At 50.2% G+C, this 24,620-nt stretch overlaps 1 protein-coding gene across 4 annotated transcripts in view; it reads right to left on the minus strand.

The window, feature by feature from the left end:
- Window positions 1-24,620, minus strand: part of ZBTB16 (zinc finger and BTB domain containing 16) — a 193,444-nt gene that overhangs the window by 55,756 nt on the left and 113,068 nt on the right. For all 4 annotated transcript variants that reach the window (XM_053900474.1, XM_019469098.2, XM_053900472.1 and 1 more), the window contains one exon: window positions 7,608-7,694. In XM_053900474.1, coding sequence (XP_053756449.1) covers window positions 7,608-7,694 — 87 coding nt within the window. The remainder of the gene's footprint in view (window positions 1-7,607; window positions 7,695-24,620) is intronic.

Raw genomic sequence — 24,620 nt, forward strand, 5'->3', positions numbered from 1 at the left:
TGGCAGGGCATGCTCCTGGTGCTCCTGGAGGGTCAAGTATCTGCTTGGTGCTATCCCCAGCTCGGCACTTGTCTGGCCTAGACTTCGGTGTCATCTGTTTAGATACTGGTAAGCAGCGGTTCCCCTGGGAAGCTCTGAGCATTCACCCGGTACCACGGCCGTAACTAAGGCCTACCGAATCTGCTCTGTGGGACTGTTCAACATAGGGAACTCCATTCTGCCCTCGCCTCTCCCAACTGCACTTAGCTCCAGTGGCTGTTGGCTCTCTGGGTACACTGGAAGTGTCCTCCTGGCCAGAAGACAAGCCTGCACGAGCCCGGAAGATCCCACCTCCACCCCGGGAAGGCAGTTATATGCTGCTGCTATTCCTCCACCGCCACTGCCACCAACACGGCCCCTCCCTTCTCACCCACCCAGTGTGGGGAACAGGTGCCCTCTGAGGCCTCTGATGAAGATCCTGATGATGCGGTGACCATAACCAGTACCACCATTTCCTGAGACCTTCTCTATGCAAGGCCTGTGCTGAGTGCTTTGCATGGATTATCAAATCCCCACCATACCCTGTATACGACAGACACCATCATTGCCCTTGTGTTATGAAGGAAGAAACTGAAGTTTACAGAAGTTAAGCAACTTGTCCAAGATCATAAAACTAGGTCGTGATGGACAGCGCGAGGATTGGAATCTAAACAGTCTGACACCAGATCCCAAGTTCTGGGGGTCACTATGCATAGAATACTCTGAACTTCAGACTCTTGGCTTCAAGCCCTAAAGGGGCACCTTCTTCCCTGAAGTCTGTAAGACAAACCCAAGTCACGCTATCAGCGCCCAAACTTGCCTCATGAGTAAAAGTCCTCGAAGAGGTCATCCTTTCCACTTCCCCAAGCAGCCATGGACATCCAGTCCACCTTTCCTGTTCCTTGGGTTCTCACAGTCTCTCTGGCCTGACCTCCACAGATAGGCCCTGGCCCAGTCTTGCTCAGGGCATAGCCAGGCGGCTGCCCTGAGTTCCCCACATACGAATGAAAAGGCTGAAAGTTCCTATAGGTCACCCCCAAGGCCTCTCACTGAGACCACTTCCTTCCCACGCAGGGCATGCTCCGACCATCTCAACCCCGTCGCCTTCAGCTCAGCAGCCAAGGTACCTCCCCTGCCCTCTAATTAATGCTACCCGATCCCGTCTGTTGCCCCCAGGCCTGTTCAGGTCCCAAATGGGGATGTACAGTGGCTTGAACAACATTATGATTTGTAAAACCCACTCCTAATTAGTTTGACTTTGAATAAAGAGGGTAATTATTTTTAAATTTATTAACTGCTGCCTGGCCGGAGAAGTTTCCAGATCAAATGACACGGAGAAGCTATTTCTGTTCAGTGATGCAGCAATTTATATTACTGATCGGTCATTAAAACCTCTGGCACAAAACCACTTGTGTTTCCTGAGCCAAGATAGTGTCCGTGTGTCAAATTTCAAACCCAGAGTATAAATTAAGCCATTAATGGTATTTATCAGTTTATCTGGACTTAAAGAACTCCTTACTAATTTAAGACATTCCCGATATAGAAGCTATGCGGTGCGCTGGGTGCACACGGACGTGTCTACATGCATGTGTGTGTGCGTGTTTCCTCACTTTTTATTTTACCGAACAGTTAAAAAAAAAAAATCTGACGTGTAAATGAAGAACAGGCATCTCGGGGAGGCGCGTAGCTGTTAATTCCTCGCCGTTCTGCAACCCAAACATTTTGGAAGCAGCAGTGTTTTGCAATATGTATTTGTCATAATATAAAAGGTGTAAAGTGATCTCTGTTTATCTCCTCAAAGTCTTCGCTGTACCAAAACAGAAAACCAAAGTCTGACAACAAAGCCCGAGCCCAGCCCAACCGTAAGCAGGCCTCCCAGAGCACCAGCTTGAGCCCACCAAGATGTCAGGGCAAGGGATGTAGGAGAAGTCACACACACCCAGGAGAGAAGCCAGGGTAAGTGGGGTTAAAAGGGTGGAATGGGAAAATGCCATTCATTTGGCTACAATGGAATGAAAACTACTTTCTACAAAATTCATTTTTCAGTTTCAAGCTCCCACCCCACCCACAAAGACACCATGATCACCCATCTGATGCATTACTACAGGTTAGCTGTCAGTCCCCAACATGGCGGCCCTGGGCATGGCACTCCTAGAATCGATTCTTTTCAGGGAAGTTCTATCCCATCCCAGGAGGGAGAGAGGGGGAATCAGGGTGTTGAGGATTCTTAGCTAAATGGGTCACAGGGATCCAAAAGAGCTCTGCCCAGACAGGGCCCTGAGCAAAATGATCTCTGAACAGGCACTCCCTAACTGTGCAGCCACCCACTCGTGGACAACAGTTAAGTCACTGTGGAGGCAGCTGGGGGGCAGTAGAAAGAGCAGTGGAGTTGGAGTTGGGTCAAGTGCCAGCTCTCCACTTCCTAGCAGGTGGCTTCTAGGCCTCCACTTTCTCATCTATCAACTGGGTATGAGACAGAAACGGATTTTATCAACTAAGGTATCAGAAACACAAAGCAGCAATGCCATGGTTTTCCTTCTCCCCAGGGTCTCCGCGGCTCCTCTCCCTCTTCAGAACTCTCTCTGCTCTCCTGGTGGCTCTCCAATGGCACCTGGCACCGCAGTCAGCTGCTCTCAATCCAGCAACTTCAGTGTTACTGTCAGTGTTCCTTATACTTAGGCCTCTCTCTACTTCGTGGGCCCCCTTTCTTACAACAGAAATGGAAGACAGATTTCAAGCTGTGTTCCTTCAGGGATTCTGAGGGGAGGCCAGGGAGCTACCTGGGTTCCGCAGGCAACACAACTATAAATGAGCTCCGCCAGGTGTCAGAAGAGTCACCTCCTTGCCAAAGGATAAGGCAGCCCAGCCCGCCAGCCTGCACCAGCAAGTGTCCCAGTGCTCCCAGCCAACCGGGGGAGCTGGCCCACAGCTCACGCCCAGGCGCGGAGGGAGCCTTTCCGGAAGCACCCACCTTCATCTGTCATCCCTCATTTGGATTCATTTTCCCATTTCTCACCCCTTTCAAGAGCTCCACTGACTCAACCTGGAGAAAAAGTGGAAGTGAGGCTGGATGGGCCGGGCCCGCCTCTGCCATAGGAAGGATCACACTATTTTCCTTTTGCGGGGGAGGTGACCTCTAGGGAAGAAAGGATGAGGAACAAGTCAAGGTCAACCACCTCCCAGAGAGCGGAGTCAGAGCCCCGTCCCAGGCTTCAGACTCAAACTCCAGGCTCTTTCCAACCACTGAAACAAATATCCTTTTCTGGAAGGTGTTGGCCACTTTCAAACCCTTACTCAATTTAATAAATCCTAGAAAAGCATTGGACCTAAGACGGCTCCCAACTTTCAAAGCCGCATCAACCCAGATTCTAAAAAACTAGGTTGACATGGCATTCACGCCACTGAATTGTATGCTTAAAAATGATTATTAAATGGCAAATTCTATGTGATAGATATTTTGCCACTATTCTAAAAATGGTGTAATATACCAAAAATCATTAAACTGTATACTTTTAACAGGTGAGCTGTATGGTATGTGAATTATATCTCCATAAAATGGGTTGAAAAAAAATAGAAATCATGTCTGTAATGATCACTGCTGTATCCGCAGTGGGTGCCAGGCACACACAAGGTGCTCAGTAAGTGCATGAGGCCTGTTTGCAAATAACCTCCCCCATCTGCTCACCCCTCGGGGACTCAGCCACCTCCTCTGATCCCAGCTGAGAGGTGGCTTGCTCCCTGCTGCTGATTTAATCTGTGTGGACAGATTAAGCTATTTGGGAAAGCTGGCTCACCACTCAGTCTCCACAGGCCCCAGATCAGAATTCTCAGAGCGAGATTCTCCACTTCATGGGGTCCAGCATTAAGAAGCTGGCTGGGACCTGGGGACACCTGGGTCTTCCCCTGGCTTTCAAGATAACCAGGTCTGGAACCCTGGTCAAAGTCACCTGGCCAAGTCACCTTCTCCATAACCAAGCCAGGGAGATGCTCACCTAGAAAGCACTCTTCTAGTCGTCACGGGCCAGGGCGGAACAGACCGAGACTGTGTTTTCCACTCAGGAAAGGCAGATTTTGTGAGATCACAGGACGAGGAAATATTGCTGAAAGTAATGGTACCAGCAGCAGACCAGGAAAGACTTCTTTCTTCCATGCTAGTCCCCTGCGGTAGCTTGGCAGTCAGTCTCCCAAGATGACTGCCATACAACACTCAGTATGTGTTTGTCACTACCCCTAGAGAACGGGAGTCGAGTCTCCCACCCCTTCAGTCTGGGGCCGCTTTGACCAATAAAACATGGCAGAAGCGATGCTAGACATCTCTAGCCCGGCTTTTAACAGAGCTGACAGCTTATGTTTCCAGACTCCTGAGGCCCTGAGCTGTCATGTGAGAAGTCCAGGCCACTCTGCTGTAGAGGAAGGCCACATGGCAGAGCACTGAGAGTCACAGACGTGAGCGAGGAAGCCATCCCAGATGTCCAGCCCCGTCGAGCCCTCAGATGACCCCAGACCCAGACAGCGCCTGACTGCAATCTCGTGAGAGACCCCAAGTGAAAACCACCCAACTGAGCCCAGTCAACTCACAGAGCCGTCAGAGATCATAACACTTTGTTGCTTTAATCTAGTGTTGGAGTAGTTCACTACAATAACCACCATGGTCAATTCCCAACACAGGAGCCAGAGTGCACTTTTAAACACATAAATCAAGTCATGCCACTCTCCCACTCAAAACCCTCCAAGGAACCATTATTTCCTTTCTTCTACAAATGTCTATGCACATACATTTGTGTGTGGTGCATGTAGGGTGCCATGATTTACTGAGGTATCATTTATATATTTCATATAACACATAATTCACGCATTTCAACTATATAGTTTGGGGAGCCCTCTGGCTCAGTCGGTAGAGCAACTCTTGAGCTCGGGGTTGTAAGTTCAAGCTCCACGTTGGGTACAGAAATTACTTAAAAATAAAAATCTTCAAATAAATATAAAAATAAACTGCATTTCGATACTTTTTAATACATTCCAAATTGTGCCACCACCATCACCATCAATTTTAGAACAATGACATCACTCCAAAAGGAAACACCATACCCATTAGCAGTCATTCCCCAGGTCTCCTCAACTCACCCAGCCTCTGGCACCTGCTAATTTATTTTCTGCCTATAGATCTGCCCATTCTAGCTGTTTCCTATCAATGAAACCACACAACACGCAGCCTTCTGTGACTGGCTCCTGTCACTGAGCATCACGTTTGTGAGGTTCATCTACGTTGCAGAGTGTGATCAGTACCCCATCCCTTTTTAGAGCCAAATAATACTCCATTCTGCACATAAACGACATTTTGTCTATCCATCCATCCGTGGACACTGGGTTATCTCTACCTTTTGGCTATTACGAATAATGCATCTATAAAGTCACGTGCAAGTTTTTGTGAGGACATAGGTTTTCAGGTGTCTTGATAGACACCTCGGAGTAGAACTGCTACGTAAATGGTAACTCTGTATTTAACTTTTGGAGGAAGCGCCAGACGGCTGTCCAGTGCGGCTGCATCATTTCACCTGCTGACCAGTACTGTATAAGGGTTCTGATTTCTCCATGTCCTCGCCAACGCTTCCTACTGCCTACATTTTGTACCGCAGCCACATCCTGCTAAGTATAAAAAACTACTTCGTTGTCACTTCGATTTGTATTTCCCTTACAATGGCCTAATGGCACCGAGCATCTTTTCATGCGCTCATGGACTGTTTGTCTGTTTTTGGAGAAATGTCCATGCTGATCTTCTGCCCGTTATTTGTATTTTTATTATTGAGTTGTAAGTGGACTTTATATTTTCTAACTGTAAGTCCCTCATGAGGTATGTGATTTGCAAATGTTTTATCTCCCTCCAGTGGACTTTTAGCATGTGCAGAATAAAATCTAAATTCCTTACTAGGGTTGAGAGACCCACCTGATTTATGACCTCCTGTGCCAACCCTCTCTGCACCTCACCCCCTGCCACCTCTCCCCTGCCCCCTGCTCCTCATGCTGGTCCTCGAGCTGGTCAGGTTTGGCCCAGCCTCAGGGCTTCGGCAAGCACCTGTTCCCTCTGAGTGGCTCACTCCCTCACATCAGGACTCTGCTCAGATGTCACCTTCTCAGAGAAGACAAGCTATTTAATATAAAATACCACTTTTCTCCTATCACACTCTTTCCCTTATCCTGCTTTATTTTCTTACTAACACTTATTATCATCTGACATTATATCATACACTTATTTGCCTAAACTGTCTCCCTATTAGAATCTCAGTGCCACGAGGGGACAGGAATGCTATCTGTCTTGGATGTTACTATACCTTATATTCAACAAGCATGCCAGGCACCTGGTGGGAAATCAATAAATATTTACTACATTTTAAATACATTTATTTACCCCTATTTAACAAATGCTTACTATGAGCCAAACACTCAGCAAAGCACTTCAAATAAAGTATTTTACTTCATCCCCACGACAATACTCTGCTGTGGAGGTAGGTACTATCATGACTCCACTTTTTTAACAGATGAGATGACCACAGTAAGAGAGTTTAAATAATGGACTCATCAGGGCACCTGGGTGGCTCAGTTGGTTGAGCATCTGACTTCAGGCTCAGGTCATGATCTCACAGTTTGTGAGTTCGAGCCTCATAGTGGGGTCTGTGCTGACAGCATGGAGCCTGGAGCCTGCTTCAAGTTCTGTGTCTCCCTCTGTCTCTGCCCCTGCCCTGCTCATGCACAGTCTGCCTCTCCCTCTCTCTCTGTGAAAAATAAATATGCATGAAAAAAAACCTCAAATAACGAATCCATGATCTCACAGACAGGAAGGTCAGAGCCAAGGAGAAACCCAGGCTGTCCAAGCTGCAACACTCCTGGCCCCACTATTAACTTGGCAAGTCACTGACCCTCCTTTGAGCCGCAGGGTCCTCATCCATGACATGGGAGTAGCCTCCTGCTTTACAGAGTTACGGAAAGACAGGCCAGGTGAGGTCAAGTACAGCACTGAGCTACAGCAAAGAAGACGGAGTACGGCGGTGGTGAGGGGCACTGATGCCATGCAATCAGTGCTCTGACAACAAATACAGTGACATCGCCAGCTAAATGGTTCGAACGCGTCATATGTACACATTGCTTTCTTTTAGACAATGACTCGACTTACAGATGGCAGACCGGCCCCCTGTGGCCACTGAGGGTTTCAGAGGTATACAGATGGAGTGCGAGAGGTTTCCCGAACGTTCACCAAGGGAAGGGGATGCTAGGTAACATCACGGACCTTCTAAGACTTCAACAAGAATGTGCTACAGGGCTCTGTGAAGACGGGACGTCAGTGGCCTGTTAGACGCAGAGACGGTGGGCCTCATCCAGGGCTGCTGTTCTTATAGGGCAAGGTCACACTTGGACATTCCTGCCATCCAGCCCCACACACGGGAGTAGCTGACTGTGGCACAAGCCATCCCCCCCCACAGCTCCCCAGGACAGGAATGGAGGTCACATGTGCTGAAAGAGGGTGTCGCCAAGTCCCTTGGTATCCGTGTGCTGGCACCTTGGAGGAGCTGCAGGATGGGAAGCTGTCAACTCACCAGTATGGGTCTGCCTGTGGGTCTCCAGGGCATCCTCCTTCGAAAACTGGGCTCCGCACTGGTCACAGACAAAGGCTTTGGCACCCGCTGGAAGAAAGGGGAGACGTTACCATGAGAGTGATATTCCACTTGTGGGGAAGGGGTCCTGGGCCAGAATCGTGCAGAAAGACACTAGGAAAGGTGGCTGGACACCTGTGGAGATCAAGGCAGGGACAGTGCTTGGCCCTGGCAGCCAGCCCAGCCCCTCCTCCAGGTTGTGACCAAACCCCCAACTGAGCTCCAGATGTCGCCATCCAGGGGTCTCCCAGAGAGAAGAGGGAACAAAATCAGAATAACCAACACAAGCAGAGATGGGGTTCAGATGACATGCCCCAAGAAGCAGGCAGATTCTGGCGGGGGCTGACTCCAAGTGAGGAACAGAGAGGGCTAAAGAATATAAGGGAGGGGGGGGCGTCTGGGTGGCTTAGTCAGTTAAGCGTCTGACTCTTGATTTCGGCTCAGGTCATGATCTCATAGTTTGTGAGTTCGAGCCCCGCGTTTAGCTGAGCTAAACAAGATAGACCCTGCTTGACATTCTCTCTCTCTCTGTCTCTGCCCCTTCCCCCCCTCTCAGAAATAAATAAACATTAAAAAAAAAAAAAGAATACGAGGGGAAATGGGCCCCCTTGCTTAGGTTACACCTTATGGGAAGGTAGGAAATGCTGACGTACCTCTACTTGGATAGCCCCTAACTCAGTATGTCCCAAACTAGACTGTCTGTCCCAACCACCCCCTGCACCTGACCACTCAAAAATCCCTGAACGACTCCCCTGTGTCTTCAGGATAAAATGTAACCTCCTCATCAAGACACACAAAGCACTTCCTGATGTGCTCATCTTTCCTGCTTCATCTCTCTCCCCCTCCCTCACTCTCGCTCCCTGGTCTCCGGTCCACTCAGCCAGTCTGGTTCCTGGAGGAGCCAGGCTCTCCCTCACTGACAGGCCTCACCCATCCTCCCGCTCCTCCTGTGTCTGACCTTCTGGTCACTCACTCCCACCCCAGTTTAGCACCAAGTATATGCACCAGCGTCCATAACCTCTGCCCCCGCGTCCTGATGACGTAGCCCCTCCTTACGCTCCGGCAGCACCCTGTATGTTCCAGATCGACGGCTCACCATGCGCTCTTCTAAATGCCTGTGGACCCGTCCCTGTCTCCTGCCACACTCTAAGCTTCCCAAGGGAGGGACTGTGTCACTCCACACACAGCCGTATCTTCCTGACACCCAGGGGGGGACCCTATTACTGGACATATTTGTGGAATAAACAAAATCAATTCAGTGCGATTCAAACTGATCGACTTTTGTAGAACTATTATTTTTACGAGGCTCAGAGAGACAAGGCCACAGGATCAAAACAAACAGGATTTTTTTCCCAGTCGCTAACAGTCTTCAAGGCTCTCATATGTTATTCAGCCACAGGGCACCTGCCACAACCCTAGGCAGCTTTCAAAGTATCTTCGAGGGGCGCCTGGGTGGCTCGGTCAGTTAAGCGTCTGACTTCGGCTCAGGCCGTGACCTCGCGGTTCATGAGTGTGAGCTCCGTGTCGAGCTCTGTGCTGACAGCTCGGAGCCTAGAGCCTGCTTGGGATTCTGTATCTCCCTCTCTCTCTGCCCCTCCCCTGCTCCTGCTCTCCCTCTGTCTCTCAAAAATAAATAAATATTGAAAAGGGGGGACGTGTATCTATCCCCCCTTAAAAAATACCTTCCAGGTGCATCTCTTCCGACACGTACTGTCACTGCCCCTACCCAGGCCCTTGCCAGGTGGTGCCCAGAACACTGGTAGACTCAATGGCTGCCCCACCACCAGATGTCCTCTGATTCACCCCACAGATACCGTGCCTTAAAAGGCTACTTGTTTCCTTCATACTCGTTGCCCGAGAAGTTCTACAGGGCTCAAAATTTACACTGATTCTGAATTCCTCCACGTCACTTCGAGGCCCGAGCGGTTAGCCACCCAGCTCCACGGACATCGTCTTCACCGGCCCTGACGGGAGCCGCTCGTCCCTCCCTGAGTTGGAGCACAGCTGGGTCCCAGTTCTGTCTGTTGCTGCCCCGTTCCATTCTCAAGACGGGTTGTGCACACACAGAGCACACGGGCTCTGCCCTGCCCTCTCCAAGAGGCCCCACGCCGTGCTCCTTTCTACGCATCTGAGCACTGCCTTGAGTGTGCCTGTGTGTTACTTTTGTATTAGAGTCTTGTAAGAGGCAGAACTTCTTACACATATTCGTAGTAGAAAACTAGTGCTGCTTTCCAACCATCTCAGATTTCCTGAGGCTTTACCATGCAGCAGGCATGATGCATGCTGTATCATCTCCTCTGATCCTGCCGGCTTTTAAAAGTCCAAACTGCTGGAGCACCTGGGTGACTCAGTGGGTCACGCTTCCAACGTTGGCTCGGGTCATGATCTCACGGTTCGCGAGTTCAAGCCCCGCATCGGGCTCTGCACGAACAGTGCAGAGCCTGCTTGGGATTCTCTCTTTCTCCCTCTCTCTCAGCCCTTCCCCTACTCGTGCTCTCCCTATCTCAAAATAGATTAAAAAAAAAAAAAGATCATGCTGTTATTACTCCATTCAGCAGATGAGAAAAGCGAACCTCCAAGAGGTTACGTAGCTTGACCAGTGTCGCTCAGTGGGCACCAGAAGTGGATTCAAACCCAGGCAGCTTGACTTCAGACCCTCTGCTCTTAATCTCTGTACTCTAGGGCTCCCTCTGAAAAGATGCTTCATGGATAAGAAGGGGAGGTATGGGCTTCTTCCCCCCAACTGAAAACAATAAAATTCCAATACATCCCGTTTATACATCAAAGTTTTGCATAAAATTCTAGCTGGAAAAATGGTTCCACTACTTTTTAACAAGTTTTAAAAACCTCCGCCTTAGAGTAATAGCACGTACTATAAGGAACAGTACTAAGAATACAATTTGCACCAGTATAGGCTTAAATTAAACAGCAATAAACAGTTCTTGCCAGTGAAGGGTAGAAGGAAAGGTAGAAGGCAAACCCTGTGAGGACACTGACCTTGTCTACTGATGAGCAAAATTTACCCTCTACTAGGTGCTCAATAAATATGAGTTGACTAAATAAATGAATGATAAAATGCCCTTAGGGAAGATATGGAGTCACTTTTCCTTAACAGCCTTCAATACAGGGGCACCTGGGTGGCTCAGTCAGTTAAGCGTCTGGCTTCAGCACAGGTCATGATCTTGCAGTGAGTTCGAGCCCCGCATCAGGCTCTGTGCTGACAGCTCCTAGCCTGGAGCCTGCTTCAGATTCTGTGTTTCCCTCTCTCTCTGCCCCTCCCCTGCTCATGCTCTCTCTTTGTCTCAAAAATAAATAAAAACATTTAAAAAATGTTGTTTTTTTTTTTATAAAAAGAGCTTTCAATACAAATACTGCCATTTGTATTAGGTGTCTCGAGTTGAGTTTTTCCTGGAGACCGGGAGGTCTTGATCACTTCCAGGTATCTCTTCAAGCTGCTGGGTATCCTTGGGCCAAGGACCTGCACGTGGCTTCTAAAGCTTTAAGAAAGAGCTTTCGAAGAAACTCAGTGGAAAGACAGTCACAATGTGTGATCACTCAGGTGGCAGCCAGGACCACTTTTCATCCATTTATTCTGGAAATGCAGCCAGGACCTCAAAGAGCACAGTGGACCAGAGGGGGGTAGAGGAAGCCACAGCCTTCTAGAAATGAGGAACTCTCTCCAGTCCTGAATCATTAGCCAGCAATGATTTTCTGTGATTTGTAAGGGATCGGACTGTAACTGCATTTCTTTCTTTGGTTCTAAACAGTTCTCACGACTCCCTAAAGAAGAAAGATGATGGGGAGGCCCAAGGAGGAAAGCAGGGGCTGGAAAGCCCTGGGAGCTCAGCCTCGTGCAGGAGCCCTGCAACCAGGTGAGGAACCTCTATGCCGCCACCTTGAAGGGATGTGGTACGGAGGGTTCTTAGAAAACAGCCATCAATAAGGTCATCGCAGCATCTGTTTCAATGACTGAGAAGCAGAGAGAAAGGAAGGAGGCCAGGTAGGAAATAAAGGGCCGGATGTGTACCATCAGACAAGTTCAAGATGAAGATAAAAACAGATTAGCACATGTGATCTAGTCAAGGTTGCCGGCTTGGCCCAAGCCTGACCACATCTGGTTGCCCTCAGAGCTTCCCGTCTCCACCCCTGCCTTGCTGAAGTCACAAAGTCGAGCTGAGTAGGTGAAAGTCCCCTGGCCTCGTCAGTGCAGAGTCTGACCCACCCAGACTGGTCAGAACCCTCAGCACACACAGACACCACAAAGGTTGGCTCCCACTTCAGGCCCCATTCATGTAAGCCCTAGTACTCCCCCTCCCCCACTGAGACTCTCCCCAACTCCCCAGGGCGAGCCCCGCACCAAAGATAGGCAGTTCCAGGGCACAGGAGCCCAGCAGAGAGAGGCAGAACCCCCCTCTTCCCAAGGAGGCATGTGCCTTTAAATTGTCTCTGTAATGGCTGGCTCAGAGGCAGAAATATTTGGCAGCCCTGAAATTAAAAGTGATAAATTTCCTCGCCAAGCTTTGATCAATAATAGAGGCCTCATCTGTTAATCAATAAGACAGTCTCTGCCTGTTTACTGTGCATATGTTGTTCGTTGCTGCCTTCAGTATGATGTCAGGTTTGCATTCAAAGCAATTCAAGTGTGTATAAACCACATGGGTCTTCCCAAAACGCATTACGGTGACATCATTCAGCCCCTAATACATTTATAAAGCATCAATGCGAGGGAGGGATGGGGGGAAGGAAGGAGGTCATGCCAGTTGAACACAATGGGTACACGTGGGTAGATCAGCATTTATCCCCCACAAAATTTCCTGGGGCTCCTCCTGGAGTGGGAAGAACAGCACGTCACAGCTCAGGGATGACCACACCTTGTCGTATCTTTCCTATGCACAGGGATGCTTTTTGCATGTCCAGTAAGAATATGCCCCAAGGTGGATTACAGCAAATGAACAAAAGAGACAAAAACCCCTGTCCTCAGAGAGCTTACATTCTAGAAGGAAAGGCACATTTTAAAAAACCCAGTAAATACAAACTAGGTAGTGATAAAAAGAGACACAAATGAAGTGAATTGGGACCCAGAGGGCCGGGGGCCACCATTTTATATGGGGTAGGCAGGGAAGAGCTCTCTGATGAGCTGGCCTCTGAGCGCAAAGCTGAAAGGGGAAAGAAGAAACAGCCCTGTCTATGGAAGCCCATTCCAGACAGAGGAGGAGTGAGGAGGCCAGCGGGTTGGAATGGAGTCAGTGCAGGTAGAGGGAGAGCTAGGGAGCAAGGGGGTGGACCGCAGGGACGGGAATTTACAGCAGAGAGGGAACAGCCAGAAGATACAGCGGGCTGGACCATCGCCATCCTCCCTAGCGATTACAGAGCTGAGTGAACAGCGCCACTCGGAGTGGGGAGAACTGGGTCCCAGGCCAGCCCGGCCACCAGAGTGGCCCTCCTTCCGAGCTGTGAAACAAAGATGGCCGTACCTGCTGCTGCGAGGGTCAAAGGGGAAGATGGACATTAGTGAACACACACTCCTTTGTCAATCACCAAGCACTCTGCGGGACACAGGAGCTCACTGATGTTATTTATACCTCAGCGGGCAGGAGAGCGTGCTTAAGAGCTCAGGATTCTGGTCAGACGGATTCAGAGTTCAAATCCCAGCGAGGCTAGTCATGAGCTGCAACCCTGACCCCAGAAAGTTGCCAGGTCTCAGTGGGTCTGTCACCTCCTCTGTAAAATGGGAAGAATAAGGCCCTCAGAGGAATTGGCAAGGTGGGAGAAGGGCTTGGACCTCTATCCAGGGGATCCACACAGCCAGCAAGGAGTAGCCATCATCACCACCAGTCAGCCCAGGGTTACGATTCCTTTAAAGAACTCCTCTGTGCAAAATATGATTGATTTTACTGAAGTTCAATGTACAGTTATTTGGAGGCCATTTATCTTGTGTAAAGTGAGTCTCCCATTTATAAAGACATATTTCACTCTGACCTCTTGCTCACTCGCTTTCTCTCTCTCTTTCTCTCTCTCTCTCTCTCTCTCTCTCTCTCACACACACACACACACACACACACACACACACACACACACACACCTCATCCCTCTAATTTAAAGGTGAGTGGTTGTCTTGTTGAGGGGAGCAGGAAAATCTGTCAAAGGACCAACATGTCAGTACGGGCAGCTATTCACCAACCTGGCTCTTAAATCCTCCCCGCGTGAGCCCCAGGAGCCCAATTCAAGTGTCCTGTGCTGCCCAGCTCTTCTCGTTCCTCCCCGGCAGACGGTAAGCTCCGTGTGAGCAGGGCTGCAGTATGTCTCTTCCCTGCGCGATCCCAGTCCCCTGCTCTTTACCTGCCCTGCAGCTGCGGTCCTAAAGGCTTGATAAACACAGAAACTCTCCCGAGGCTTCCAGGCACAGAACTGGCCCGGGAAGAGGGCAGTGGCCATTCAGGGCACTGCCAGGCTGTCCCCTAGGGGGTGGCAGAGTCCTTATTCCACACACTCTAGGTTCTCCACTGCCCCTTTTTAAAACTCAAGGACATGGTCTTGGCTGGTACTCAGGCAGTTGGGAGCGAAGAAAGGAAAGGTTGGGAGTGGGCTCTCTGCTTGCCCTGGATCACAATTTCCTCCCCTTCAGCCCTTTGTTACCCACCGGCTGCCCAGGACTCAGACCCCCGCAAGAAGAGAAGCAACCCCTCCCCCAGGACACTCAGAGTCTCCTGTCTGAGGAGGCCTCTGATGGCCAGAGTGGACCCTCAACCAGCTGGCAGAAATTTGTGTGGCCCCCACCCACAGCCCAGGCAGAGCGCTTATCTGAGATTCAGTGGTAAAGAGAGACAGACAGACAGACAGACAGATAGACATCCTTGCCCTGCCAGTCTCCCAGGGATCCTGCAGGTGAGGGCTCAAGGGTGCCTTATGTGTTATACTGGGGGAGCAAGAGTACCTGACCACTCAGAATATCCCAGACTCCTGCCCTGTCCCATCTCTCCCTGACTTCTCGACACCTCCAGGAGGTCAGACCGGGGCTATTGGAAGGAGGAGGGTTCAAAGCAGGTTCAGGCTGGGTGAAAAGAAAGGAGGCAGTCACCACGGCCCTCAAGGAGGCTGGAGATAGTCTAAGGCGTCCCTGTGTCGGGGCCACTTTCACTCAGTGCTACGGATCATCCCGACTCAAAGGAATCGAAGGAGACACGGCCAGGAAAGCACTTTCAAAACCACAAAGCTTTCTATAAACGCCTAGCATTCCAATGACAACAGCGCAGAAATCCCGCAGAAGCTCGCTCGACAGGCTCCCCACAGCTGTCCTCCCCCCACCACCACCTTGGACGCCACCCCCCCTTCCCAACCAGAAATAGGGTTGGGGGTCCCAAGCATCCAGGAAGGAGGGTAGACAAACAATGCTGAGCACAGTCAGATGTGGGCTGGTGTCTCTCTGAAGTCAATACGGCAGAAGCCAATGAAAGAAGAAAAAAAAATTCAAAATCCCTCCCTCTCCCCCCCCACCCCTCCATGCTAATAAGAAGGCGGGGAGGGGGTGGGGGAAACCGCTGAAAAAACACTTAACATTTGCCAGCATCTAACGTTGAGTAGTGTGTCCTTTTTCTTTTAATTCCTTGAGATTTTAAAATAAACATCTTGAATGTTCTGATGAGATATGCATGCCTGCTTACATAAGGAAGTACAGAGTGTACCAAAACAGCAGACCCAAAAAAAGCATAAGCTGTCAGAACAATGAGTACAGACACGGGGCATTTTACAGCGGGCCATGGTGGACAGTTTTATTTACAGTACCTCTTATCAGACAGAGAACAGTACTCTGGCTGCCAATTCCAAAGGCCAGCACTGCGTGTTCTTTTGCTCAGGGAGATGCGTTCTCTCCCCGAGAGGAGCTGGAAGGCGAGCTTGCCCGCTCTCTTTCTCGCTCACCATTTCTCCTTTATCAACAAAACAAAAACTGATCCAGAACCAGAATCTCTGTAAGGGGCACTCATTCGGGCGAGAGGGGAAAGGGGAAGCACTGGGGGGCAGATGTGGACTGATCAGAAGACGTCCAGCCCCTACCGAATGGCTCGGGATATGGTCCAAGGGCTGGTCTACCCGACAAGGAGGTGGGAGAAGGGCATCTGCTACAGGACAGTGGGGTGAATGGACTACGAGTGCGGGCCCCAATCAAAGTCAGGACTGAGGAAGCCACCAGGCAGTGTGCAAGCTGTGCAACAGAGATGGAGAATAATCGGGGCCCACAACGGGCAGGTGTTCAGATCCCTAGAAGTCAATTTCCCATCAATAACATGCTCCGTGGATGGACCCCCCACATGTGACTAAATGTCCACTCAGAGGAGACTGTGGAATGGGTCAAAAGGAAATGATGAGGCCTCTCTAGTCTGAGAGAGCATTTCTTACCCTACCCCATAAACCTCATGCTATCAGGAGGTCCCCATGGTGCGCTGGTGCCCTTGGCTGTCACCAGGATCCTACGGTCGGTCCTGAGCTCATGTCCCACACAGAGAATAGGTCCACCTTGTCCCTTATCCCTGCAACTCAGTTCTCAGAGGGCCTTGCTCCTCTGTCACCACTTTCAGCACCAGCAGGAACCCAACAGGCTTAGTAACACAGCCCCTAGCCAGTACAAGCACGTATGCTCAGTATACAGCTGTGCCCCAGACAAGTTAAGAACCCTTGCTTGGGGATCAAGCAAACCAGGAGCAAGTCCTGGTTCTATCACTTCTAGCCACCACCCTGGGCAAGCTAATTCTCCTCTCTGTGCCTATTTCTTCACCTATAAAACAGGCACAGACCAGCCGCCTCACAGGGTTGAGTGACAATTAATTTAAACAGTATATGTAAAGTCTGCAACACCATGCCTGACCCACAGGAGCTGCTCAATCAATGTGAGCTGTCATTAACATCCTCACTATTGCCATTACTTTCTCCCCCACTGTCAATGTGTGGGCTCCACGCACACATCCGATGTATGCACTAAACATATCATAACATTCAAAGTATTCTTAGGCCCCTGAGCCAAAATACAAAGAACAAAAAAAGGGAGGGGGCACATGGGTGGCTCAGTAGGTTAAGTGTCCGACTCTTGACTTCAGCTCAGGTCACGATTTCATGGTTGTGAGACTGAGCCTCCGGTGGGCTCCACGCTGGGTGTCCTTCTCTCTCCCTCTCCCCCTGCTCCTCTCTTGCTCATGCACTTGCTTTCTCTCTCAAAAAACATGTTTTTGACATTTAAAAAATTACCTTAACAAAGGGAGAAAAAGCTCCTACTCTGGACAAGTCTTCATCAGACTTTCTCTGGGAAGAGCAAGATAAAAGAAGGCAGTAGGCACTGTCGATTGTGCATGTCCAACAATCCCCTCTACAAACCAACAATGTGGAAATAAAGGCAGGGCCCAACCACACCTCCTTGGGAGAAGGTCAAAGAAATGGCGCCTTTCCAGTCGGCCCTCAATACTCATGGCCAAGTTTTGACTATCATCCTCCTACTGGAATGAGTGCAAACCTATTTAAGGTGAATTATTTTAAATAAAATACAAGTGGGAGGATAAACCTGTCACTGTGAAAACAACATGCAACTCTCCTGAAGTCTAAGTAGGAGTATTGATTTGGGGGTTCCCCTTAGCACTGCCTTTAACCCATTTCTTCCCCAGGCAACTTCCATGACTGGCTAATCAAGGTATCGTGGTGATCAATGCAATGACACAAAAGCCTCTCTCGTTATGAGAATGTCAGCCCCCACTCTGACAGAACGGACTTCTTCCAGACATGTTATGCCAACCAGACAGCTCCCTGAGGTGAAGCTCCCGGCAGCTAGTGGCCAGACCTGCTGTGGAGTTCTCCTCGCTGGCGATAAGGTCCTGGGACCAACTCTGTACCCTCGCTTCCCTCTTTAAGATGGGATTATTGGGGCATCTGGGTGGCTCAGTTGGTTAAGCGTCTGACTTCAGCTCAAGTCATAATCCCATGGTTTGTGGGTTCAAGTCCCACATTAGGCTCTGTGCTGACACCTCAGAGACTGGAGCCTGCTTTGGATTCTGTCTCTCCCTCTCTCTCCGTCCCTCCACTGCTCATGCTCTGTCTCTCTGTCTCTCTGTCTCTCTCTCTCAAAAATCAACATTAAAAAATAAATAAATAAAATAAAATGGGGCTATTAGCCCTATGAAATACGTGGTACGCAGCAGGTGCCTGAATAGTTATGGATAAAGTTCCACTTTATCAAGCTGTGGAGCTCTAGAAGGCCAGCCTCTGGCCTGAGCCTTCTAGAACTTCAGCCCATAATATTCCAGCCCCACAGTTCCTGGGGGAAGGTCTGCCTATAATGAATGCCCTAGGAGAGAGGACACCTTGCATTCCCTGGGGATCTCCCACACATGGTACTCTCATGTTTGGGACGACAGAGGGGCATCCTTGGATGAGGCAGGTGGATAACGGGCTCAAGGGGGGCCCTGCTGGCCAAGAGCACCCCAGCTCTCTTGAAGCACCACAGTGAGAAATGGATTCAGAGCCCCAACTGCCCCCTGACTGAGATGTACAGCCCTGGGGGAGCCACTTAATCTCTCCATCTGTAAATGACAAGTTTTAAACTGGGACACCTCTAAGGGTGAAGAAAAGACGAACGGCTGTTGTGGGAGAAGAATCTGGAAGCACATGGCAAAGAGAGCCCGCGGTAGCTGTAAAAGCGAGCTCCTATGCTTACAACCCTTCACAATGGGGAGGTGCTGGCTAAACTGAGCTGGGGCTGCGTTCTCCGGTTCAGTCAGGGGATTCCTTGTCAAGGAAATACCTTGCTCTATCAGGGAGGCAGAGTGGAACAGACAGTCCAGACACCGGGAGAATCATTAGCCAGACAGAGCCGGGCCGAGACAATGAGGCCAAGGGGAAGGCTGACCCCTGGGTCCCAGGGAACACCAAGGCTTTCAGGTGCTCGGCTTTTTGTTTAAGAAAGATAACACCACAGTCTTGGCATTTGTGAGAGACTAGGTAAAAAGGTCAGTGGGGATTTCTGCCATGATTTTATGGGATATTCCCTCAACCTTTGGATACCAACAACTGCCTTCCCCCCGCCAGACCTAACTTGGGTGTTCTCAGGTGAGAGGTTCAGAATTTTGTAAAGACGGGTTTCTACTGGCATCCAGCAGCTTCAAAGCTCTGTCAGTTGCCTGACCCTCTGGCCTCCTCCTCTCAACCTCAATTACCCTGCTCCTTTCTGCTGAAGCACTTTCAGAGTCCCTTGTCACACGCCTTCACCCAAAATCCAGCATGGGGCCCCTCCCCCGCTACGCCTCCTGGGGAAAGAGTCAGGAGGACTGTCTGGACAATGGAGAAAAGCAAAACCAGGCCACTCCAAGGGCAATGGCCAAGATCAAAGCCCGGTCTGCCCACAAAATTTCAAGTGGAGGTCTGCCACCACCCCGGCTCCCAACATTCCCTGACACTCCCTCTGATTGAACACTCACTTGAGTTACCTTCAGAGGGAAGCCAAGGCAGCCTCCCCTGGCCCCAACTGCATTCTGGTCCTCCCACTAACCTGTGGGAGCCGCGGTGTCCTCACCTGCCAGGGAGGCACTGATGCACGCCTCCCACCCTGTAAGCAGGACCTCGAGGCCACACAACTCCAGAGGGCACCACTCACTCGGCAATGGGACCACAGGGAGTCAGGAGGTTTAAGTGAGGCGAGATGCACATGAAGGCGCCTAGCAACAGAACTGGCTCCAACCCTTCCCCTCCCGGGGCCCTAGGGGTCCCACAAGGGCCGCCCTGCAGTGAGGAGTAATAATGCTGTCGCACTGACGGGAACAACAAGAATACAAGGAACTGACATCTATTGAACATTGTGGAATAAGCACCATACTAACTGCTTAACGTGCCACATACTATTCAAGTCTCCCATCAGTTCTAAGATTATCCCTGTTTTATAGACGTGAAAACTGAAGTATAAAAAACTTAGTTCAGAGGGCGCCTACAAGGCTCAGTCAGTTGAGCATCCACTCTTGGTTTTGGCTCAGGTCATGATCTTGCAGGTTCGTGGGTTCAACCCCTGGGTCAGGCTCTGCTCTGGCAGTGCAAAGCCTGCTTGGAATTCTCTCTCTCTCCCTCTCTCTCTGCTCCCCGCCATGTTCTCTTTCTCAAAATAAAGAAATAAACTTTTAAAAAAAGAAAAGAAAAGCTTAGTTTGCTTAGCCAAGGTCTCACAGCCAGTGAGCATCAAAGAAAAAGAAACAAAATCGGGGTGGCAGCACGGACAGCCCACCTAACTAGAGGGCTTTGACAATATCAAGGGTTAAAGAATAAAGTGTTCATATTAAGGGCAGGAGAAAAAGATCCCAAAGGAAGGAGCTCCAGTCCTCTGTCATCCTCCACACCCTGGAGCTGGCGGGGTCTTTCCCACAAGCTCTGAGGCCATCCTCCTGCAGTCAGATGCTCTCCACTGAGCATTTGCCCTGCTAACAACTCCTTCTTGGTGCAGAGATGTGGCATTACAGTCCATCGGACAGGGAGCCAGAAGCACCAGGGTCTAGATCTGGCTCTGGTGAGCACGTGGGTATATTTTAGAAGCCTGATTACCTGGCCACCGTTTCTCCATCTGTAAAACATCCCCACCCTGCCACCTGATGCTGGTACGGAGACGGACGAGGTCAAGGCCATGAAAACTTGTAGGGCTCTACAGGAGAAAAGGTACAACTGACCCTCAGGAATGACTTACAATAAAACCCCAATTAGAAATACCCTTCCAGACTGATGTTCGTTGGCACTCTCCATTTGATTTCTAAGCAAACAAGATAGTCCATCATAAAAAAAAAAAAACAGCAGGGGCACCTGGGGGGCTCAGTCAGTTAAGTGTCCAACTCTTGATCTCAGCTCAGTTCCTGATCTCACAGTCTGTGAGATCAAGCCCCATGACAGGCTTGGGATTCTCTCTCTCCCTCTCTCTGCCCCTCCCCTGCTTGCGCACTCTTTCTCTCTCAAAATAAATGAACTTTAAAAAACAAAACAAAAAAATCAATTGTCTTCCAAGTAGAAAAATGGACTCTCACACTGATGAATGACAGCAAACTACAGAGACTGAAATAGACCAAGTTTTTCTTGGTTGACCTTCACTTAACCAAAAAGTCTCTCCATCCCCCACCCCCCCCTTCCTGGGCAGCCTAGCCAGCTAGGCAAGGCTTTACAGAACAGATGCTCACTCTTGGCTCCAAGGGTCTCCCCCTTTCCCCACCCTCTTTGCAAGTGCCCCTTATAACCTGCCCTTTATTCACTGCCCAAATGGGACCCCTTCCCCCAAGAACAGCAAACAAATCCAATTCATTTGGGGGGCTAAATATGTAAATTTTAGGCTGAGGTGTCCATTCTAGACTCCAGAGTTATCAGTTGCTATAAATTCATTCACAGTCTCTCTCTCTCTCTCTCTCTCTCTCACACACACACACACACACACACACACACACACACACACACACCAGCAAAGACCAAGGCAGAACCAACCAATGCACAGCTCTCACTGTTACTCTCTTCCTGATGACAGCTGGGAAGGAGGCCCGTCACCTGGCTCGACCGTCACAACACCCACCGCCCCATCTCAGGCCGAGCCCAGGGGACCGCCACCCTCCCTCCCCCTTCTGCAGGCCCCTTGGTGGCACATCGTGGCTGCCAGGCTCTCCAGGGCCTGCTGTGGCTTTCAGAAAACAGAGCATTTCTATTTTTAGCCCTTCTCAGCCTAATAATACCCCCCAACACCCATTCGGCTTAATCACTTTATTGAGGACAAGAAGCTGGCTCTCCAGCCCGGGTGCTTCTGATGTTAGGAAGTAGTAAAATGTTCAAACTGGTTAAAAATGACACTCATTGGCTTGCCTTTGGTGTTTCTGAACCCGTAATTGAGGCCCAGGCTGTGGATCTAAAGAAGCTTGCAGGTTTCCGAGTCTTTCTTTCTTACCCCCTGCACCATAATTGAGGTGTTACATTACAATTCCGGCACTGACGTCTGCAGGCTCAAAATTCAGAAGCCTTCAGACTCCACACTTTTCCAAACAGAAATATGGCCTGTCACACTTTCGTGCCCATTCTTAGCATGAACCACCAACCCACCCCACCCCCCCCCACCCCCCCCCCGCCTGACCCCAAACAACAAAACGCAGCTCGCCTCTTCTGGCTGACCTCACACAAAAGATGCAGGTGGGCTGGCTCCTTCCCGTGTCGAGCGTTATTAAGGCGAATCGGACCACTAAGTTGACCTCGGACTGCTGCTGGAAAACAGGCAGGTCTGTTTGGTGTAATTAGAGGACCTGAGAATTCGGTGCGTGCAGAAAATAGACTGTTGGCAACCTTCCGCACACACCTTTGAGACCGTGATTTCCAAAGCTTTGGGGTGACGCTCGCCAGCGCACAATCTGTCCCTTGTGAAGTAGGGGCTGGGGGGGAGGTGGACTGCCTGGAAAAGGAACGCCAACACCTTGGCCTCAGAGGTTAAGATGTGTGGCTATGGGGGCAGGCCAACCTGTGTTTACAGCCCAACTCGGCCTCTTAATCGAGGGGTGCTCTTGAGCAAGTCAACTCCGTGTCCTCCTTATCAAATGGAATCCTAACGGTACCAACCTCGGAGGGGGCTGGTAGGGAGGGAGTGAGATCATGAGGTGAAATGCTTGGCCCCTGTCGGCCCTGAGTAAATGTTAGATGCCACTGTCACGGTCTCTGATCGTCTCCGTTCTGCTGTGGGCACCTCCTGAGTCAAAGGGTTCAGTCCTGGTCTCTGCAGCCTTGCACAGGACAAAAAGGGAATTTGACGCCAGAAAGGATAGTCACAGCCGGTTGCGTGCAACCTTGGGAGGTCCGTGGACAAGGCGTGCTAAGGAACTCCATGGACTCAAACTGGCTGACGGAAGCTGTCTCAAAGGAGAAGCTCTGAGGGGCCACACGACCTCTCGGGACTCTCCAGCTGGGTCCTAGGCCTGCAAACTCACCTGAGGAGGCTCTTCCGCCTTCCCAGCCAGCCCCTCCTTCCTCCCTTCCTCCCTCTCTCCCCTTCATAGGCAAGGTGCTCAGAGCCCCTTTATAAACTTCTTGCTCTTCAGAAGGCAGAGGCGGGATGCCTCATTAACTTCCCTAGCTAATTTTACAATTTAACCAAATACCACATTCCTGCCTTGCTGCAGCCAGCCTCTGCCTGTGACCAGCTTTTATAGCTGTGAGATAGAGGAAGAAGGTGATCCGGGCCAGAGACAGGGCAGGCAAAGCCTTTGAAAACTAATGGAGGAGATGGAGAATAGAAGAAAACAGAATATCTATAGACTTTTTTAAATTAAGTATATATTTATATACACATATTTTTCAAAAACCAGTCCTGAGGATGTTCCAGAGTAGATTTCTAGGCTGTTTGGGGCTCAGGAGTGAGGGAAGAAAGCCATACGGGGCCCGTGTGTCAGAAAGATGGAGTACTCTGGTGACAGCAACTCTTCCTATCCCCCCGTCCCAGGAAGCATGGTTACATGCTGTCCTCTGAGGGGCATGATTCCGTGCTGATGGAAGCAGCAGGCCAGAGGCTCAGCAGGGCCACCCAGAGGACACATTCAGCTTGGCCAGGCCCCAGCAGCCCTGTCAAAGGGCACTGAGAGGTCCCACTCCCGACCCACTTAGCCCAGGACTTCTGGATGGCAGCTTCGGGCTCCTACCTCCTGATGAAGGTTCTGGGTGCTGGGAAGGCAGCATATGTAGGAGCATTCCATCATAAAGAATCCTCTGGAATAAGAAAGACCCCCAGGAGTTGCTGTATTGGCCCCATTTATGCAGGCCCACACCTCACCCACCCATGACACAGAGAGAGTGAGAGTGAGAGAGAGAGAGAGAGAGAGGGAGGGAGGGAGAGAAAGAGAGAGAGAGAGAGAGAGAGAGAAAGAGAGAGATTCAGGGATTCTTACTTGCAGTCAGGCCTTGTTCTCAGAACACAGGTCCCTGATAAAGACACTGGCCTGTGACTCTCTTGCATCTGGTCAGCTGTTCCCAGACTTCCAAAGCCTGCCATCTGTCCCTTACTATATTTCAGAGCGTCTGACTCTAGACCCCCAATATCTCAATCGATGCAAAACTGGCCCAGCAGGGCTGTCCCCCATGTACTGGCTTGTTCCCATCAGGCCATGACAAAGGGACCATGAGATCCAGGCCATGCAGGCAGAAATCCCGAATGGATAGCAGCCTCCTCAAAGATCTGGTCTTTGGGCCTTTGTCTGTCCTTGGCTTATGTTAGTGAAGGCAAATGAGGAAGACTCCAGCAAATCTAAAGTTTCAGGGAGTTCTCTCCTTACCTGGAGTTACCTTGTTACAGAGAACGACTGTGGCCTTGCATAATTACCCCAACAAAATGCTCATTGCAGCCGCCAATGAGCTCCTGGTGCTCAATTAGCTTCTAATAGTCAGTGAGAGAACTGCCGGGGTTTAATCCAACTACCCCAGAAGACATCTTATCCCAACTACCTAATGGAAAGTTTAGAACTTACTTCCCCCCCCCCCCCCGCCTCCTTTTCCTAGCAAGTGAAAGACTTTCAATCATAATGGCATGGTTTGGGGTGGGGGGAGGGGAAGGAGGAGGGAACATGTTAACTACAGGGGAAAGGCCTAGAAGAAACCTCTCTGCCAGGTTGAATCCTGGAGAGGTTCCAAAGAAAGGAGAACCGAAATACAGAGTACCCACCTCTCTCTCTCTCCTACTGGTTTCCCATCTATGGGGAGAACCCCCTCCACCTTCACACAAGGTACAGAGGGCTGGGGCGCTGGTCCTCCATGTTCCTCCACTTCCCTCCAGGGCAGGCAAGCTTCTGATGAAAGCACAGCCCTTCTGGGCTGCTATGTGTTCTCAACCTGGGCTTGGTGGAGCCCCAGACACTCACAGCCTAGTTTGGGGTTCCGCTAGACTTGGTGAGAAATACAGAATACTGTGGATCTGTGTCCGATCTGAACCTCATTTGCACA

This window comes from Panthera pardus, unplaced genomic scaffold (assembly GCF_024362965.1).
Source record: "Panthera pardus isolate Hobbes unplaced genomic scaffold, ASM2436296v1 HiC_scaffold_12, whole genome shotgun sequence".
Classification (NCBI taxonomy): Eukaryota; Metazoa; Chordata; class Mammalia; order Carnivora; family Felidae; genus Panthera; species Panthera pardus.